The sequence below is a fragment of the Hippocampus zosterae genome, chromosome 9 (genome assembly GCF_025434085.1).
Source record: "Hippocampus zosterae strain Florida chromosome 9, ASM2543408v3, whole genome shotgun sequence".
NCBI lineage: Eukaryota > Metazoa > Chordata > Actinopteri > Syngnathiformes > Syngnathidae > Hippocampus > Hippocampus zosterae.
The window spans coordinates 18,245,612-18,265,377 of record NC_067459.1 but is presented as its reverse complement, the minus strand read 5'-3'; the positions used below and the strand labels follow the sequence as shown (position 1 = coordinate 18,265,377).

Sequence of the window (19,766 nt, the reverse complement as noted above, 5' to 3'; positions counted from 1 at the left end):
AAAGAATGAAACTTGCTTGAGACTTGTACGGATAAAATTGATATTGCTATGATCAGGAAACGCCGTGCCACAGTGAAGAGTCACTTTCAAAAATGAAAAGTTGTCACACAGCGATACAGAGAACACAGAAAGCTGCTCAGAAGCTACGCTCCCCATACAAGAGGCAAACACAAATGCATCACTTCACCCCTTGCGGAATAGCATAAAGCATCCAAGATTTGCAATTGCTAACAAATATCTCTTTCAAAGTCTTGTTGCTTTGTTATAAATTGATTTGGTTCTTTATGAAGCGATTAAATGAATTGATGAACCAAACACTGCACTTAAATCAAACTGTATTGTGTATTCAAAAATAAAAACAAAAACAAACATTATTTCATCTTCTAATCCAGGGGTCCCCAAACTTTTACCTGTGAGGGCCACATAACTTTTCCGTTCTCTGATGGGGGGCCGGTGTCAGTTTATAACATCAACGATCGTAGGGGAGCTTAAAAAATGTATTGTTTCCCAGAAAGCCACACATAACCAAATAACCCTTTGCAGGTTCTTTACAGAAAAAAAGTCAGGAAACAAATAATAACACTCTTAATGAAATAAATAACTAAAATAACGCTCTCTGGGTTCTTCACAGAAAAAACAGGAAATAAATAATAACTACCGGTAAACAACTCTCTCTCTTTATGGCCCCCTGAAATCCACAAAAAAGAGTTCTGCCATCTACGAGAACGCCACCTATCTTGTCTTGTTTATGTCTGCTACCGTCTTGTTCACGTGTTCTACTAATTGATCTGAGACACAACTAAAACACTGAAACATTCTATGGTGTGTAAATAACTTTGTGACCTTGATTTCAACCCTATTTGCGTCATGGGTTATTTTGCCCCGAAGACCACCTTTGGACCACCATGGAAATATGAATAAAAACAACATTTAAATTTTTCTGCAGTTGGGGACAAGCTAGGAAAAGTCATAAAATTATTATTTAGGGTGTTTTTGGGGCGTTTTTAACAGAGTGACGGGTCATTTTGACCCGAGGACAATGGGGTTAGAGGGCCAAATGTGCCCGCGGGCCGTAGTTTGGGGACCCCTGTTCCAATCTGTTTGAATCCATATAAATGACCATGACATTAAATTTTAATTGCCAAATGTCATGTGTGTCATGTTTTTATTTTTTTTCTTAACGGAAGCACTTCAAGATCTTCTCAGAAATTTCACCTCAATTATTTGGTCACGGATATGTGCGGTCTCGTTTCTTAAGAATGCTTGCTTTGTAAATTTTACGTATCACAGAGAGGTTGTAAACAGGTCATCATGTGACCAGTAATTAGAATTTGTACTACCGCTTGGTCAAAGAACTTTAATGCGAAGAAAAGGCCACAAAAAAAAAAGTGTGCTGTTGGTCAGAATTGAGCTCTAAAGTCTCTCTATCCATTTTCATTCATGTCAAAGCATTCATTGCATTGACACGTGAGCACATTTTATACCGCCGGGACACATTCAGCATCAATTAGTTGCTCTTATACAGGGTGGCCCACTTAAAAGTAGCCCGGATTTTTTTTTAAATTAAAATATTTTTTTAATTTTTTTCAAAACATGTATTTAATTACGTGAATGTTACAAGTGACCCAAGTCTTTCCAAAACCTGTTTTTATTACTTACAGGTTACAAGAGATGCTGGAAGTGTCCCCCATTGACATCTATACATTTTTGAGCACGGCACAGGATGTTGGCTGATACTGACTGCAGCTCTGCTAAGGTGATGCTTCGGATAGTGTTGGTGATGTTCTGTTTGAGTTCGTTCAGGGTATGAGGATTATTTGCGTACACCTTTTCTTTTAAATTCCCCCATAGATAAAAATCGCATGAGGTCAGGTACTCCTTCTTCCAACAAGATGGTGCAACATGTCACACGTCCCACATGTCACTGGCATCCATTCATGAAGTCTTTACGGAAGAGCGAACTGTGAGCATGGGGTTATGGCCACCACGGTCTCCGGACCTGACCTCATGCGATTTTTATCTATGGGGGAATTTAAAAGAAAAGGTGTACGCAAATAATCCTCATACCCTGAACGAACTCAAACAGAACATCACCAACACTATCCGAAGCATCACCTTAGCAGAGCTGCAGTCAGTATCAGCCAACATCCTGTGCCGTGCTCAAAAATGTATAGATGTCAATGGGGGACACTTCCAGCATCTCTTGTAACCTGTAAGTAATAAAAACAGGTTTTGGAAAGACTTGGGTCACTTGTAACATTCACGTAATTAAATACATGTTTTGAAAAAAATTAAAAAAATATTTTAATTTAAAAAAAAATCCGGGCTACTTTTAAGTGGGCCACCCTGTATGTCGGAATGCTCCAGACAGGAAGAGATGATAACAAATTCCTTATCACCTCTTTTGGCCCCAAATTGACAAACGTCCCATTTGAGTGTTTGTTTGTTGTCCCGTTAAAGGAATGTTTCAACTGACCAGTGAGAAAAAAAAACTTGATCCAGAAGATGAGTCACTTGCTTTGGGTACCTGACCTTCAGTCGACATGTCAGTGAATGGCAGCACGCGTCAGTGGCGCAAGAAAGGCAGAATGAGTTGAAGGACAAGAAGGACCCCCATGTAGGGCTGCACAAAATCTGCCCGTCCACACTCGGAAGTATTTTCCTGCAATGAACAAGATATTATATAATATTGTACATGCACTCTTGATTCTAGTAAAGTTTATTTATTGATTTATATGTTTATTTTTATGACTCCAGTTGAGTGAATGTACAGTAAAACTCAAGTATCGACTTTCAACAGGTTAAAATAAACTACTATACATATTGAACACGTTTGAACAATGAATGAGATCAACCGAAATGATGCTTTTTTTTTTTTCCATGAGTGCAGCAAGTGAAGGCGTGGCAATTCATGCAATGCAAATTGGTTCAACCGTATTTACAATTGCTGTACATCAAAAGTCCAAAAGCCCCTGCTAGTGGACATCAAATATTCTACATTAAAAAATCTGTAGTTCCGAATTGCTAAATGGAGCAGAGTACCTCATGTTTTTGTAATGTTTTTTCTACTCACTAAGGCACTGAAGTCAAGGCAGCTTGTCGGACCTCTCCGATATCGTGCGTTGCTCAGTACCTCGCAAGGATTTTCCTCCTGGACTGAGTGTTGTTGGTTGAGGACACCAGTGCTAACGTTAATGTGTGTATGCAAAGCATGTGTGTCCATGTGTGAGAGTGAGAAAGGATACACTCTGTCTTGACTTGGCTCAGCCTCTCGATCTCACAAGAGCTGCAGGGGAGCGTCTCGGCCACCACAAAGAGGAGGTTGGTGTTTTCTATCCGCTTGGCATGGAACAGCCTGGGAGAATACAAAGGGAAAGCCAGAAAGAGAGAGAGAGTCAGAGAGAGAGAGAGACGCTTGGATGGAGCATGTGAACAGCACATGAGATATGGCGCGGCGAACATTGCAGTGGGAGGGGGGGAGGGGGGTGAAAAACACACCGTGAGCAGTTGCCACAATCCTGCAGCACGTTGTACGAGTTGGTGGTGTTGGTGAAGAAGAACTGGCTCTGGATGGTCACACAGCTGCTCGTCTTTATATCAAAGCCTTCGATGAAGATGTCGTCTGGAAATAAAACACATCTTAAAATAGCGTATTTTCTGCATTATACGGCGCTTCGGATTATAAGGTGCACCTTCAACAATGATTGACCTAAAACTCTTTTCATATACAGGGCGCATTGCATTATAAGGCACATTGAATTGAACCTCCAATAATGGCTGCAGTTGTGCTATGCATCCACTAGATGGCGCTACACTAACGGAAATACAATACAATACAGCTTTATTTAATATGTGACATATACATACACAGTATAGGGTTTCTATAATGACCCAAACTAATAAATGTGATTCTGATTCTGATTTGAGTTGACATGTGTAACTTTGAGTGTAAACAGAAGACTGAAAGCGTGTTTCAATATTCACAGGACATACCACAAAAATACATATTCTGAAAATTGTGCTTTTGTGGTGATCTGTTCTCATCAACGCAAGAAATTGGAAAAGAAATGCACTTTAGAATTTTGACTTTCTTGTGTTCAACTGCATTTCTTTGGGAAAACACTCATACCTTGTTGGAGCCAGCTGATGTGTGCCAGTCCGTAAAGTAGCTGCTGGATCAAAGACCTGAAGAAAAGTACCCCAAAAAGGAAATAATAATAATAATAATAATAATAATAACAATGAAAGCCCTCAACAAACAAATGTATGTAATGTTGAGCTGCAAATAGATGAGTCAGACAGAGACAGATGAGTCAGGCAGAGACATAGATGAGGCAGCTGACGCCTGAGCAGCTCCATGCACGAAAGTCTTGAGACAGTTCGGATTGCTTTAAAGGGCAAACTGCATGCAGCCGTGTCAGTTGATGTGAACTTGAAGTGCAGTAAACTGGGCGGCAGGAGCTCATCTGGAAGGATTTGGACTTTGTAAAGCCTCTCCCGCTGCGGACAGCATGTAAAATCTAAAACTAGCCGTCGAGGGCACTTGAGCATGTGCCACGAACCCTCGGCCTCCCCCCATTAATCCCCCTCCCACACCCTAGCTGAGTGCCTATTGATTTTAGCCTTGGCGGGATAACAATGACATGAACATTTGAATTGAGATATATATATTTTTAAATGTAGTCTCACCAGGCCATCGTGGACGTCCACCACGCCAAGCTGAGGATGTCAGCGACAGATGGCTACAGAAAGCATCAAGGGGTTAAGAGGGGCGGTTGAACGCATCTTCGGTGCAGACAATGCATGGTTCCAATGACAATGACAAATGTGTCACCCACCGCTAACTCGCTCATGTGTGCCAGTGTCACAATTTCAGATACATTCCTCACACTCACGTGGCGTACTTATATTGAGTGTGTGTATGTGAGTAAGTGAATGTACCATATGTGAATGTGAGAGTGTGTGTGGCGGTGGGCGTTGTGTAAGGCATTAGTTAATCAACATGAGGATTCAATATGATGAAGCTCCTGACAAAAGAAAGCGCAAGGCTTCCTCTTACCAAAAAGAAGCGTCGAGGTGCTGCCCCGGTGTGGCTGCTGCTGACAGGCTCACATGCTGACTGGAAATGAAAAGTCTGTCGGCGGTTGAAGATGGAGTTGTTATAGAGCGCGTGCATCAAGTATGGGTCCACATCTCCAAAAAATAATCCAATCTGTAAGAAAAGGAAACCACGGCCATGAAAATGATCTTTTTATTTAATATACGGAGGATCTTTAAGCCAGGCAATTGTCAAAACACAAGAAGAAAAACAACACACTTTGTCTCGGGCCCAACACGTATCTGAAAAGTTTATTGTTTGTAATTTTGTACATCCGTAATCATCATTGCATTTCAGATTCAGAAAACTGTATTTATCCCCGTGGGGCAATTAGAGTTTCATGATCAGTTGCTGCCATCTATAGAGCAGATAGTGTTACCGCACTGACAGAAACCAGGCAACAATTAGAAATAGATTTACAGCAGTGGTTTGAAAACATTTTACATCAAGTACCCACAGTCAGCTCATCGAGATTTCACCACCCTTACGTAAGCCGTGAGAGAGGTCATCTCTCTTTTTTTTTGTATGCTTTTGCGATTATTTCCCTTGACGCTGAGATACTGACCTTTTTCCAGTGATCTCTTTGATTAGACATAACCAGGAAGCCACCGTCATCAATGAGGTAGCAGAGGAGGTCCTTTAAACAACAGACACATTGTCATACAGTAGACGTCATTGTCATGAGGAAAAGACAAACTATATATCGGATTCATGTCAGCTCATCACACCCTTCAGTCAACGTTTGGTGTGACTTACATCAGTGTTCACCTCACAGTCCATCTCACAGCTCCTGGATGGTCCACACTGTGTGACAAAATGTTTGGTGAGGCAATCGGACGGCAATAGCAAAGTAAATAACGGGTGAGACGTTGTACCTTGTAGGAGCCTTGCCGACTGTCTGACACGTTGCTGGCCAGTATCTTGAACTTGTCGACCCACGCTTCCAGGTCCAGCTTTACGCCCACCACTATCAGCCACAGCAAGCCGGAGAAGTCAAAGGGGAGAAACAAGTGAGCAACAGAAAACAGCATTTTGAGAAACCAGTGTTTTGGTTTTTTTTGTACCTGCAGGCTTGAGAAGTTTGCCTCCTAAATTAACCTCCACAGCTGAAGTAACCAGGATTCCAGCTGTGCCATTTTCTGGTCCTAACATGTCATCCAAAGCTGTTCAGAAAAAAAACCCTTATGTTGCTACACAAGGTAACAAGGATACAAGGAACAAGGTCATCAAGGAAATACATTCATACCACTCTGCCTGCATACAGCATTATCTTATTTTTGTCCATTAGGGGGCAGTAGACAAAAGGGGAACCACATCAGCTGTCTCAGAATGCGAATTTTGGAATACAGACTACGAAAACATTTTCTTTCAAACTCCATTATACTACATTAAAAGACTCTATAAATGCTCTTACAGTCTCTCGGCGGAGCTCGAAACATGTATCCTTTGTTGTCAAGGCTCCTTCGGTAGTAGTTTGAATTGAAGGGCTCGGCGTCCTCATCCCATACCTCAGCAGCTCTTTATACATAAAAAGGAATCATTCATTTATTTCAACAGTGTGATATTTTTGGGGGGGTTATGATTCTAGAGTTCATCAGGTGAACTCACAAGTTGGGGAACACTCGCGTTATGCCTCCGTCAGTGGATGCAAAAACAGCCAGGAAGCCGTACCTGTAGCACAGCATGTCATTTTACACAACGTGACGTGGGTCACTCACCCTGGTTGCCATGCACTCACGAATTGAGATCCTTGTTCTTCCACACGCGTGAGGCTAGCAGCCCAATAATCCGAGAGTCCAGGATCAGGTTGTGTATGAGCTTTTGATCACCTACAATTTGAAGCAAAAACATTTTTAACATCTATGTCCCTTTAACAGTGACGAATGTTCCTGCGACAAAATGTGCAACATACACTCCTCCGATCCGGGAGAAATTTCCAGCATGAGGGAGAGAAAGTTCTGCAAAAACTGCGTGTTGTTGTCCGAAAGCTGCAGACGCTTGCAGTATTCCCTGCGTGGAGGGCAGAAGATGTTAACATCCCTTATTGAAGACGAAAAACAAAAAAAGAGAATGAAAATGTCACCTTGGAGCAAGAAAGACATGTCCCGAAGATTCAAAGGAGCTCGGCAGTAATGACTGCATGTCTGCACGCCACAAACGGTGTTACTTTTTATTTCTTTGCATTAAAACTCCTTTCATGTGCTGCCTTCGGGTACTTACACTGAAGCTGAAGCATCACGTCACTGAGGTCTGCCTGGATGTAGTACTCATTGTAGGGAGGTAGTACCAGCCCCAGACTGCAGGTGGTGTGGATGAGGAGATACACAGGGGCAAAATAGAATTGTCATCATTTGAAGGTTATAACATAATATACGTTACACATGCTCACCTGTAATCTGTACCATTGACAGGGGTCCAGGTATAACCTCTGTACACCTCATCAATGTATTGCTACAATAAAAGCACATGCATGTCATTGCCATTTCCTGTACAAGAAATGTATGGAAATATGCGTGGAGGAGTTGTGAATGCGGTCATCTGATGTGAGTCAACAATTTAGAGTCTTCAGTGGAACTTGGATGCATGCTTTTAGACCATGGGAGTGAGTACTGGAGGAAATCCAAAGGAGGGGAAAGCATGCAAATTCAACACAGGAACACTGGAGCCAAGTTTGGAACCCAAAGCCCTAAGAAATCTGGAACCACTGTGCTGCCCAGGTTTTACGGTGCTGTCTTGAGACATGAGTCGTCGTTGGAGCTATTTTTATTTATTTATTTTTTGCTTCGACTTGTGAGCGTAGACTTGGAAGATTCATTGGAGAGAGACTTCAGGCTGTTGAATGCCACTCCAGCGTTAAGTTTACAGTCAATTTTAAACCCTTTAAGCAATGTACTGACCATAAACAGTGCAGCAACAACACGTGGAAGGACCTAAAACTACTCAAAGTCACATCTTCTTTATCCTCTGCTTGGAACAACTAGTATTAGTGCCGTACTGAAAAGTTGAGATGTCTCAATGAAGAGTTATTATGTATCCCACTTGGGTTTGAGGCAGGATACACCCTGCTGCAATTTGACTGCCTGATGCATCCAAAAATAACACCTCAATGAACAACCGATATATCTGTCTTAGACTGCCCCCCGATGGCCATGGTGGACAGACCAGAAGGGGCAGCAGCGAGACTCATTATTTCATATTCCCTTTCATTATGAAATCACTATATGTTTTCATAAAGTACAATGTTATGAGTGCTCCTTAAAATACAAACGACAACATTTGTTGTTATTTATCAGGTGAGGGCTGGGATGGATTAATCCATTTAATCCCAAATTTTTCCCAGACAAAGTCAAAATCAGGTGTCATTGGTAGCCCTTTTAAGTAATCAGTAATAAAACATTTTAGAGCCCTGTAAATTAAATTATTGTTGTCCCCATTGTGGGACAAATAAAGGATATCTTATCTTCACAAATGTCACCGGTGGGATTAAATGGGTTAATAGCATTTCATTTCATTTCAGAGTGAAAATAACTTCACATGAGTAGTTTGAGTTACTGTACGAGGGAAGTCACAGAACGAATTAAATTTGTATCTCAAGGCACCACTGTATTAACCAACAATACATTCTTGCTGCTGGAGGCTGTAAATTTCCCCATTGTGGGACAACTAAGGATATCTTATCTTATCTTATCTTATCTTAATAATAATTGGGAAAATGCAGCTGGGTGTTAAAAATGTTAGTAAATATTTCTTTCTGTCATGTACTGTTTTTCCGTCTTCTGTGGCTCAACATTGGGCAGACCTGCATGACCTGAGAAGGTTCAAGGAAGTGAACCATATTATACGCATTCTGAGAGATGTCCCTAATATTCTGTCCATCTTCTGCAGCGAAATAAAGCAATCGGAAGGATATTTTTAAATTCAGTCAAAATGGAGAAGTTCAACTACGCTACAACTTGTATATTAGCTGCCGTTATATTGTGCATGTCTACTTACTGAAGTGTGTGACAGGTGTATAATTCTAAGAACCTGCTATTTTTAGACACAGCTTCACATTTTATTTATTTATTTATTTATTTACTTGCCTCGTCAACGGACTTGATAAGAGTTTTGATCTGCATGTCACCTGGTCGTCCATCAATCATCTGTCTTCGGATCTACGGCACAAAAACACACTTAAAAACTTTTTTTTTTGCAAACACAATCATGCAGCAAAGGCTTGGTGTGGTCGGCCTCTCATAAAGTGCTCTGAATATTTGGGTGGTTTTGAAGCATGCTGGTCACTGGCGCGGTAACAACTTAAAACATGAGTTGAATGAGGGCAAGGAACATGGACGGCTTTTTGGCGCACTAAGTGTTCACCTCTTCTTTATTGCTGTCCTCCACTTCTGCATCCAAGAAGTCCAGAGTGACAGGTTCTGGGACATGCACCAGCTAAGAGATGTAAAAATAGCATGTTAACCCTTGTGTCTCCAAATTAAAAAGGCCTTAAGTTACGCATTTTACAATTTTTGTAATGATGTATTTTGTGTTATAAAAACATTCTTTCTTTTTTTTATTTCAAACACTCAAAATGTTCAGAGGCATCTGTGTTATCCATACATATATAGTTTTTATTAGTTCTTTGGGATTTTTTATTCTTTACTTTTTGCAAAAGGGGAAAAAAAATTGTGTCTGGAGGTCCCAACCAAGCCCTACTAACAATCCCGACCGGACGTGTTCATGTAAAATGCATTGGTTTGAAGCCTCCTGCAAAAAGGCAAACTCATTTGCGATCCTCTGACGCAACCTAAAGTTGCAAAATTGGAATGACCTCAACCCAACAATGTGGCATGCTCACATCTGTCCAAGCGAAAACAAAGCGATTGACGTAAAAATCGCGTGAAATGCATGTATACACATTAGGTTTACGATGCATTCAAAAATATGAATTATAATGGGTCTCTATGGTGCAAAATATGTAAATTGTCAAGATTAAGGTATCAAAACGTTTTTTTATTATTGCTGCAATGCCTGAGAATTATCAGCCGGTGACGTCATGAAATTTAGGCCATTTTAGAACCTCTCCATAAGTTTCAGCTCTCTCGTGTTTTTCTGAATGCCTTTGCCTTTTGATTCAAAGACATCATTTTACATTTATCGCAAGCAGTGCACTACGAGGGTTTAAAGAACTGTAGAATATTCAGTTGTGTGCATGCAAGGCCTCACTTATCTTGCTCAATGAAGTGTGTGTGTATATATATATATATATATATATATATATATACTGTATATATATATATATATATATATATATATATATATATATATAAACATTTCCTGGGCTCTACATTACCTTGGGCAGCAGATTGGGATGAAGCAGAAGATATCCATTCGGGTCAATTGCAAATATGTAACCATTGGCGCCAAGCTGATGAGAAAACAAGAATGTTACGTCCAGTGGAAGAGGGAAAAAGAAATAAATCAAATGATGAGATTGAAATAAACTGGTCATACACTGTACTGTGGTGTCAGGCGCTTGATCTCATCGAGATGCACGTCGACTCCCATGACGCCTAAAATCAGCTGGTTCTGAAAGTGCACGTTAGAACAATCCCACCGTATTTGTTGGAATGGCACACAATTTCACATGAAAAAAAGATACAACCGATTTCCTCTTTGTAGTATTGTAAATCAGTGCTGCATAGTCAGTCTTTATGTGAGTCTCTGTGATCTGCTATGTACTGTAAAAAACAACTTTTGAAGGGCGAAAAAAGTCATTTAGATTGGAAGAAGTGTAAAATATAAATTATGAGCATTTATGGCAACAATGTTAGTTAACACAACAAAGTTTGTTGACAGTGTATGTGTGAATATAAAACGATTGAATATGTCACATTGTTACAATTTTATTACCTGTAGTTTTCCATCCATGGTGAGATTGAACACAGGCAAAGTCCCAGTTACGACCATCCCAAGCCCCTGCAAAGGACATAAGACAAAGGCCCACAAAGTATTTAATGCGGGAGGAAACCGGAGTACCTGAAGAAAACCCACGCAGGCACGGAGAGAACATGCAAACTACACACAGGAAAGCCAGAGCCGGAATCAAACCCTGCACTTCTGCACTGTGAGGCCAACATGCGTGGCAGGTTGCTGAAGCACTCTAAATAACTAACTAAGCTAAAAGCTATGATGGCCAGTCCCTCCCACCCCCTCCAGCCCGCCCTGACAGCACCGGGCTGCTCCTTCAGCCAGAGACTGTTACACCCGCGCTGCAAGAAGGAGAGATACCGACGCTCGTTCCTACCGACTGCTGTCAGGCTGATGAATAAAAAATAACAATCATAATAATAATAATAATTCAATGATGTGAAGGAAAATTGTAAATAGTATTGCGATTTATCCATTTGTGTTCATATTGTATTTAATTGAAAGATGTTTGTTGTTTTTTTTTTCTCTTTCTCCTTTCTACATACATTCTTGCTGCTGGAGGCTGTAAATTTCCCCAGTGTGGGACGAATAAAGGATATCTTATCTTAAATTGTCCATAGGTGTGAGTGTGAGTGAGAGCGCAGATGATTGTTTGTGTGCGCTGCGATTGGCTGGCAACCAGTTCAGGGTGTACCCCGCCGATTGCTCGAAGACAGCTGGGATAGGGTCCAGCATGCCCCTTGACTCTTGTGAGGATGAGTGGATCAGAAAATGGATGGATGGATGAATGGATCTAATGAGATCTAAATAAAGTTCTGTATCAAATATCGGTGCCTTAACAGCCTTGTTTAGTTACAGTGTAACGTTATTCAATGAAAAACTCACCTATTTGCTGTTTTGTGCTCATGCTTAAGGCATTTTTAGGATAAAAATATTGCTTCCGTGTCATCTTGAGGTCAAATAACTATGTTGAATTGAGGGAAGAAGTTTCATTTGTCAGACCGCAGCCTTTTTCTGATCGAAAACTCTTTCACGCCATCTTTTGGCATCTCAAGGCAATCGCAACCTTTGTGAGACAGCACTTGTCTTGAATCTCCTTTGCAGGTGTACCTAATAAATACATCAGTGAGTGGTGAACATATTTTGTTGCGGGCTCACCAAAGCATCCTGGTACACATTGGTCCACTGGACCTGCTTGGCCTCGTCGCCTGCAAGAACCATGGGACGTCCCAACACATCAAGGTACTCCTGAAAGAGCACAGCAATTATTTTTCGGGCGAGTGGCTGCAGCTTTGGAACACTCACACACGATGTGTGTGCGGTGTATGAGCATCACAAGGTGGAGGAGGCACGTCGGGGGACCCACCTGCGTGTTAATCCTTATGGCACAGAGGGAACGGATCTCAAAATAGTAACCTGGTGACAGAGCAAGGAATGCCGTGTGCAAGAGATGCTGAGGACACTCACATTTAAGTCAACATCAAAACAAAAGAGTCACGCTCACCTTTATTTGTGCATGCGATCCACTGTAAGGGCGTGACGTCGTAGTTGTGCTGGCCCACTGAAAAAGTGAAAACTCGAACCTTGAGGTGAATAAAACGTGTTTCCATTTAGATGTTTCGCCCCCAACAAATTGCAGCGTGACGGAGAAACAATGATGAGAAGCAGCCGACCGTTTTGTTGGGCCAGTTGTACTGCAGGAAGACATCCTGAGCTCGGTCCTCACCTCCATCGGTGAAAAGCATGATGATTTTATTGCAGTTGGCCCGTGGCACGTTTGTTTTCTGAAGGAAAATTGAAGCACAGAAAAAGAAATATTGAAAACCAACCAGTTAGAAGACACAAAGTAAACACAGGAATCCTTTATTTTTTTGTTTGTGCTTTTGTTACGAGTAAAAAACAAAACATCTGAGATCTGTATGTGACTATGCAAGAAAATGACAGACGGTAAAGAGAATCACTTGCATTGAGCAGCTGATTGAAGGCAAAATGAAATCCAGACTTGTAGTCCGTGGTGCCTTTGGCCTGCATCTGCTGCACTGCCTCTTTAAAGATTTTCTTGTTGCGCACGTTGGCCTGGACCAGATGTTTGAAACAAGGAACCACTGCCTCTGCCTTCTCACTGAACTACAGCAACAACAGCACAGTTAACAGAAACGGTCAAAAGATGAGAGAGCCTGGAATGAGGACGATGATGAACAGACACCAACCCGCGCCACGTTGACATAGTCATCATCGGACAAAGTGTCCAGCATCTCCATCACCGACGCCTTGATCAGCTTAAGTGTGAGTCCGCTGACACTGCCGCTCCTAGAGTAGAAAAACCCGAGGGCTTATCACGTGACTAAATACAGACCCAGAGTACCGGGAAAAGAAAATCACAAGCAAGATGGAATGAGTGAACAATGAACATAAAACTAAAAGAAGTACAGAACTTTGCCTTAAAGTCCTCAAGATAATCGGTATCGCAAAATGGGAAACGGCAAAGACGGGCGAACCAATAGCATCTTATGGCAAGGTTATACGGTAGACAGAAAATATAACAATAGTCACAGGCTTATATTATTTATCCTCTGCGGAAGACCGACTCCTGTTACTGCAACTCACTGAGTCACTCATAGTAGTTGTAAAACTCTTCTTCGTTGGTATGTGCGTGACTGGACTGTACTTCCCGCCGGTAGACAAGTCGCACGCAGCAGAAGAAGCCGCCATGAATTAGTCATGATGCACTGAACTGTTTCATTACATACATTCAATGCATTTGTTATAACTCTGGTTTTAGTGTGTGTAAATTACGGTATTATAAAGTTACATTTTCCTCATTACAGAAATTGTTGGGGTTTTTTGGGGGTGGGGGATGGATTAATGGCATTTCCATTGATTTCATTGGGGAAATATGATTTGGATACCAGCGTGGTGAACAAATTGAACTTATACCTCAAGGTAAGAGTTCTTAGTAGAGTATGCATAACTTACACATCAACAAGAATGACCATGTCTTTGGGGGAGGAAGCACCTTGAATGTACCTGTGGCGGAAGAGGAGAAAATATAAACCCCCACACTGGGCTGAATGTATGGAATGCCTGAGTTGATTTACCAGGGTCTCCTTCTGACATCATACAGGTCAATTTTATCTGGGGCTTTCCATGGACTGGCTGAAAAAAAAAACACAAAACCTTAAATTACTGGCTGCATTTCACACGTGACATGATGGCAGCTGACTGTTAGTTAGAAATCTACCCGGGTAGTAGCGCGTCACCCCCGTGGCGCTGCCAAACGCTTGCCACAGTAGTGACGGATCCTCCTGACTGTTCTCCATGAAGACTTTCTCCAGCGCCTGCGTCCAGTTGAGCTCATTGAGAATGACCGGAGCTGATGGGAGAGACACACTTTGGAATACAACAGATACGTAACACATAACTTCCAGGATGTGAACCCCCCCACTTGCCTCCTTTATAAATGTCTGTGGGTATCTGAACAGCCGTGTAGGAGTAGTTGACATTGTTTTTGAAGTTGGGGTCGTACACAAACTCCAATTTGATATGGGAAGGATTATCGACTTCACTCTCGCCATCCATGGAATACTGTGATTTAAAAAAAAAAAAAAACCAACAACAAATATATATTAAAAGCCACATAATGGACAATAACTACGTCTAATGTTCAAACTTTGCAGTGGCTTACACTTTTTTAATTGTTATGTACAGTTCAGTTGTATTTAACTTTCAAATTCAATGCCTTTCGATGTAACCTGTTGGACCGTTTATTAAAAAAAATACTGGTGATTTGTATTGAATTTTGGGAATTGAATTTAGAGGGGGAATTTTACCCCAAATCATTTTGTCAGTATCACACGCCAATAGCAGATTTAAATGATCTGCAAAAAATAATAATAATAATTGCAATCATCTCCAGTCCCAACTTGTGCCTCTAATTTGACAAATCACACACATTTTATTCAGAGTTACTCACATGATCCAGCTCTGCCTTAGAGTCATAATAGGCCATGTCCAGCTCCTGGGAATACACATGCATGGCACTTTGAACAATTACATATAAAGATAAAACATATAAAGCTTTCAAAATATAATTATAGAATTTTTTTATTCCTGTTACATTTGAATAAAGATGTTCGATATCACTTTCTTTTCAGACCGATAGCTGTATAAGTGTTCACTCTTGAGAACTGAAACCGATACTAAGTACCGATACCACTAGTACTTTTGAAAAATATTTCAGTTATTCATTTTCAACACCGTTTAACCTGAACAGGGTTGCGGGGATTGCTGAAGCCTATCCCAGCTGACTTCGGGCGAAAGCCGGACCGAGCGCAGAACTGCTCGACAGTCAGTTACAGGGCACATATAGAGGCAAACAATCATACACACCCGCATTCCCACCGCCACTGAATGGGAACTGATGCCGCATTGCCCGCATTCAAGTCAGGCAAGTGTACCACTATATCATCAGCGAAACTAACCGAAGAGTAAGAATTTAAAAAATTGCTCATAATCAAAAAGGGGTAGGGTGATGAAAAAGAAATAATGATTCACCGATGTGTCAAACGGCCGCAGTGTAGCGCCAACTAATGGCACGGAGGACTTCATCAATGCAAAAAAAGGTTTGATTTTAGTATCAGATTTATGAGTATCTGCTACCTTGAAATAAGACTGATATCGGCCCGATAATGGTGCCTGGTATCGGGACTCGCCTATCGCTGCATTTAAATAAACAGACAAAGATAAATCATTGTGAGCAGTGACAAAAGACTTCAGAACAAACTATTTCAAATCAAAGAGTGTTTATGCTTATTGCCGCACATGAATCAGACTCAGGCAGAACGTAACCATCTGTTTGTGTCCATTTTTTCCCAAGCCCTAACATCCTTCAGAATAAGCATGGCATCTTCTCAGAGGCGGATATGTTTCTATTTTCGCACCACATTTGAGCTCTGAAGATTTTTTTTGGTTGTTGTTGTTCTGAGCCTTTTAGCGGCAGCAGTGCCTCAAACATCCGAGAGTGCCAGTCATAGATCAAAGATACTGAACATGAATATATTCTGCAAAAAAATGATCTGCGTATGTCGAAGGTTCTGGAATGATATAATCACAAGCAATGGGAGCCAATATGGTTAAGAATAATTTCAAGTCAAGGAAGCAAGTTCTGTTGTGGTCCTTTTACATCTAATTGAATGTTTCACAACTTTCATTGTGCTAAGGCACATAATACCGGTATGGACCGATCATTTTACATCTTGGAGAGCAAGTATGTTTTTCTGTGGTACTTGCTTGTTCAAGTGTTTGAGAACAAGTGGGCTAGCTTATGGAAAACGGTATATTGTGGCTTTAGATTGAAACTAAATATACCGAGCATGCAATATGTACGATACTGTAGAGAGTGCATGAAATTGACCTTGATGCCATCTTGCCAGGGATGCTCTTGCTGGAGCCGTTCAGCCTCACTGGCGAGCCTCTGTTGGAAACACACAGAAATGAGGATGAAGCAGGACCAATCTCCAATCGAGAAGTAGAATAAACCCGTTCAGGGACAGCGGTTGCTACAGTGGACAGTTTATCATGTTATTGGGTTACGGGGTTTCATGAATGGGTTAAATCTGAAGTTCCTCAAAAAAAAAAAAAGAACGCAACTCAATGAGCACGAGTCAAAAAGCAAACTTACTTCGAGAGCTTTGCGCTTCTTCGCCAGAAGTTTCTCGATATCGGAAGCGACCTTCTCCACGATTTTTCGAGGTTGATTCTTCCCCAAATTAAAGTGTCTCCTTTCTTCATTGTATATCTACAGAGCATTTTCACGGGAGAAGATTAGAGCAATGCCGGCACATAGTAAACTCTATTATTTATAAGTACATCATGTTTAATATTGAAGCTTGGGGATTTACATCTCAAAGCCTCTTTATATTTTAAATTCAGTAGGCACGTGGGAAAGTTGCTGCTTTTTACATCGTCTCTTTACACGCATTCTTTCAGGCAGTTGTCATGGGGAATCACATTCCTTCAGATTCTATTTCCGATCCTTACTTGGACATTATGTTCAACCATGTAACTCTGCTAACTTGGTATTTATAACAGAGTGATTATAACAATGTGAATGTTCAGACTTACATGGCGAGGGTTAGCAAAGTATCGCAAAGGCACATTTGTTAATATTTTCCATTAGAGACGTTGACATGAAAACACTATGTGTGCATTTTCGATTATTTATTAGCAATTAAATCTTACCAACAGTAGTAACATTGCAATATTTTCGGTCAAGCTCATTTGTTGCACAGCCTGCTGTAAACACAAGTTGGCATATGCACAGCAAAAAATGAATACATATAAAACAATTGTTCTAAATATAAGAGCGGGTGTTTGGAAGGCTATTGGCAGCAGCGATGAATAACACTTTTTAGCCTGTTTAAAAGGGTTTACCATTATTCATTTACTTTATTGGTCAGAACATTAAACTTGATCAAAAGCAGAGTTGTGATCTGTGAGAAAATGTGTGTATCAAAAATATGTACATGAATGACTGCAAATTTTAGCAGCAGAAACGAAAGAAAGAGTTTTGAAACTAATGTCAGTGATTCATTTAGCTGTAGGAAAGGTCTTTTTTGCAGAGGATAAAGAATGTATGACTGTAAGTAATGGTATATTATCTGTGTCTTGCTGCAACATTAGTGTTCAAATATCTGTTTAAGGTGTTACATCCCCAAATAGATTCTATTTGTTAGCCCATCTATGGTGTTTTGCATTGCTTGCTTGCAAGCATGAAGCTAATGAATCGAACCCGCCCCTATCTATATATATATCTATATATATATAGGGCAGCCCGGTAGTCCAGTGGTTAGCACGTCGGCTTCACAGTGCAGAGGTACCGGGTTCGATTCCAGCTCCGGCCTCCCTGTGTGGAGCTTGCATGTTCTCTCCGGGTGCTCCGGTTTCCTCCCACATTCCAAAAATATGCATGGCAGGCTGATTGAACACTCTAAATTGTCCCAAGGCGTGAGTGTGAGCGTGGATGGTTGTTCGTCTATGTGTGCCCTGCGATTGGCTGGCAACCGATTCAGGGTGTCCCCCGCCTACTGCCCGGAGACGGCTGGGATGGGCTCCAACACCCCCCGCGACCCTAGTGAGGATCAAGCGGTGCGGAAGATGTTAAATGTTAAATATATATAGATATATATACATAGTTTTTTTTTTTAAACGGCACGTTCCGTGGGGTCTCGCATGCATCCCCTGGCATCGCCAAGGGGGCCCACCACACTTTTTGAGAAAGACTGCTACCGTGCAAAGCGATGAGTAATTCTCTTTGATGTTTGTTTGTTTGACGGGGTGGAGGGGGGGGGGGGGGAAATCCCTTTACTTGACCTTACCTGACTTTACTCCCTTTACTTCTCTTCCCCCCCCCACCCAAAAAAAGATTTAAGCTGTTGTTGTTTTATTTGAAATGTCATCATTTGAAATGCAAATTTCCCCAGTGTGGGACAAATAAAGGTTATCTTATCTTATCCCATCTATTCCTGTTGCCATACAAAACAGAAGTGGTGCACTTTGTGTCATTTCACCCGTAGCTACGATATGGCCACTGAGTAAAACAAGTTTGCCACCGCTGGTCTAAGGCCTCATTTGTCATTGGCTGCATCATGGAAAGCAGGAATTTTGCACAGCAATTACAGTATTTTGTTTCATAAACCTCTTTCTCATCATTGTCTGCAGCAGCCTGAGAACGAAGGAATTAATGCGGTTGGAATGACCATGTGCAGTTTGCATCCAGGCTTTGGTGCAGGCTGCAGGCTGACCATCTGCTCGCTGTGACACAAACAGAGAGGACATGTGCCCACGCTCCCACACATCTTCCCTGAGCACGCCTCTCTTGCCCCCACTCACATGATCTGTGCTCCACGTTGCCAGGACGGCAGCCTCTTCCAGCCCAGCTGACACCGACGTTTAATCGAAATATGATCATGATTTCATATGGATATCAAAAGTAAATATGGGCTTAGTCGTGCGAAGAGATGAAACTCCACATGAGACAAGCAATCAGTGGGGATCAAGGATTAGATCAGCGTCTATTTTGATTTTTCTTGAGAGTTTTTTTTTTTCATTCCGACGCCTGCCGTATTCCATAAGAAGCAGCGAGGGAACAGAGGGGGAACATATGAAATGGCTGAATTTGAGCCTGATACTCCCCTTGCGATCAAAGTCAGCAAAACCCAGATTACAGTATTTTCTCCAAAACAGGAGTGGGCAAAATATGGCCCGTGCGCTAAAGGCAGCCAATGCATTGATTAATGTTGTTGTAGTTGTAATTATTTTATACAATAATTATGTACAATATTACATGTGCAAATATATTTTGTTAAATAATTGGTTCATAAATAATGTCATCATCTAAAAATAAGAATAATAAAGAGCATGGATGACTTCATAAAATGAAAGACAAGGTAAATAAAATAAAAATAAAGTAAATAAATCTAACTTTTTTTTCCATACAAAATTTGTTATTCAATAATGCTGTCATGCAGCGGCCTAAATTTCTTTTGTGCCAGGTATCAGTACATGGTGGTTCACACACACACACACACACACAGGCACACACAAATTACAACCAAAAATGTGAAATGCACTACAGTCTAAAGTTTTTCAATGAAACGTTTACGAAATGTGATTGGATGATGATACAGTAGTTGTCGCGTAGGCCCCTTCTTCCCCTTTCCTTTGGTAGAATGTTGATGCAAAATTTATCAAATATTGC

At 41.2% G+C, this 19,766-nt stretch overlaps 1 protein-coding gene across 2 annotated transcripts in view; it reads right to left on the bottom strand.

Moving 5' to 3' along the window:
• Positions 1–712: 712 nt before the first annotated feature.
• Positions 713–19,766, bottom strand: part of LOC127608023 (voltage-dependent calcium channel subunit alpha-2/delta-2-like) — a 28,794-nt gene continuing 9,740 nt past the window's right edge. For both annotated transcript variants that reach the window (XM_052076849.1, XM_052076848.1), the window contains 37 exons: positions 16,689–16,805; positions 16,422–16,481; positions 14,982–15,026; positions 14,458–14,593; positions 14,250–14,381; positions 14,107–14,164; positions 13,985–14,035; positions 13,219–13,318; positions 12,974–13,135; positions 12,682–12,792; positions 12,513–12,591; positions 12,375–12,424; positions 12,167–12,256; positions 10,991–11,056; positions 10,592–10,666; positions 10,431–10,505; positions 9,458–9,529; positions 9,181–9,252; positions 7,488–7,549; positions 7,319–7,395; positions 7,182–7,242; positions 7,011–7,108; positions 6,837–6,927; positions 6,707–6,769; positions 6,513–6,616; positions 6,163–6,261; positions 5,974–6,065; positions 5,855–5,902; positions 5,664–5,735; positions 5,060–5,212; positions 4,690–4,742; positions 4,130–4,185; positions 3,499–3,622; positions 3,246–3,355; positions 3,074–3,156; positions 2,346–2,662; positions 713–1,516 (listed from right to left, as the gene is read on the bottom strand). In XM_052076849.1, coding sequence (XP_051932809.1) covers positions 2,567–2,662; positions 3,074–3,156; positions 3,246–3,355; positions 3,499–3,622; positions 4,130–4,185; positions 4,690–4,742; positions 5,060–5,212; positions 5,664–5,735; positions 5,855–5,902; positions 5,974–6,065; positions 6,163–6,261; positions 6,513–6,616; positions 6,707–6,769; positions 6,837–6,927; positions 7,011–7,108; positions 7,182–7,242; positions 7,319–7,395; positions 7,488–7,549; positions 9,181–9,252; positions 9,458–9,529; positions 10,431–10,505; positions 10,592–10,666; positions 10,991–11,056; positions 12,167–12,256; positions 12,375–12,424; positions 12,513–12,591; positions 12,682–12,792; positions 12,974–13,135; positions 13,219–13,318; positions 13,985–14,035; positions 14,107–14,164; positions 14,250–14,381; positions 14,458–14,593; positions 14,982–15,026; positions 16,422–16,481; positions 16,689–16,805 — 3,093 coding nt within the window. In that variant the 3' untranslated portion in view covers positions 713–1,516; positions 2,346–2,566. The remainder of the gene's footprint in view (positions 1,517–2,345; positions 2,663–3,073; positions 3,157–3,245; positions 3,356–3,498; positions 3,623–4,129; positions 4,186–4,689; positions 4,743–5,059; positions 5,213–5,663; positions 5,736–5,854; positions 5,903–5,973; positions 6,066–6,162; positions 6,262–6,512; positions 6,617–6,706; positions 6,770–6,836; positions 6,928–7,010; positions 7,109–7,181; positions 7,243–7,318; positions 7,396–7,487; positions 7,550–9,180; positions 9,253–9,457; positions 9,530–10,430; positions 10,506–10,591; positions 10,667–10,990; positions 11,057–12,166; positions 12,257–12,374; positions 12,425–12,512; positions 12,592–12,681; positions 12,793–12,973; positions 13,136–13,218; positions 13,319–13,984; positions 14,036–14,106; positions 14,165–14,249; positions 14,382–14,457; positions 14,594–14,981; positions 15,027–16,421; positions 16,482–16,688; positions 16,806–19,766) is intronic.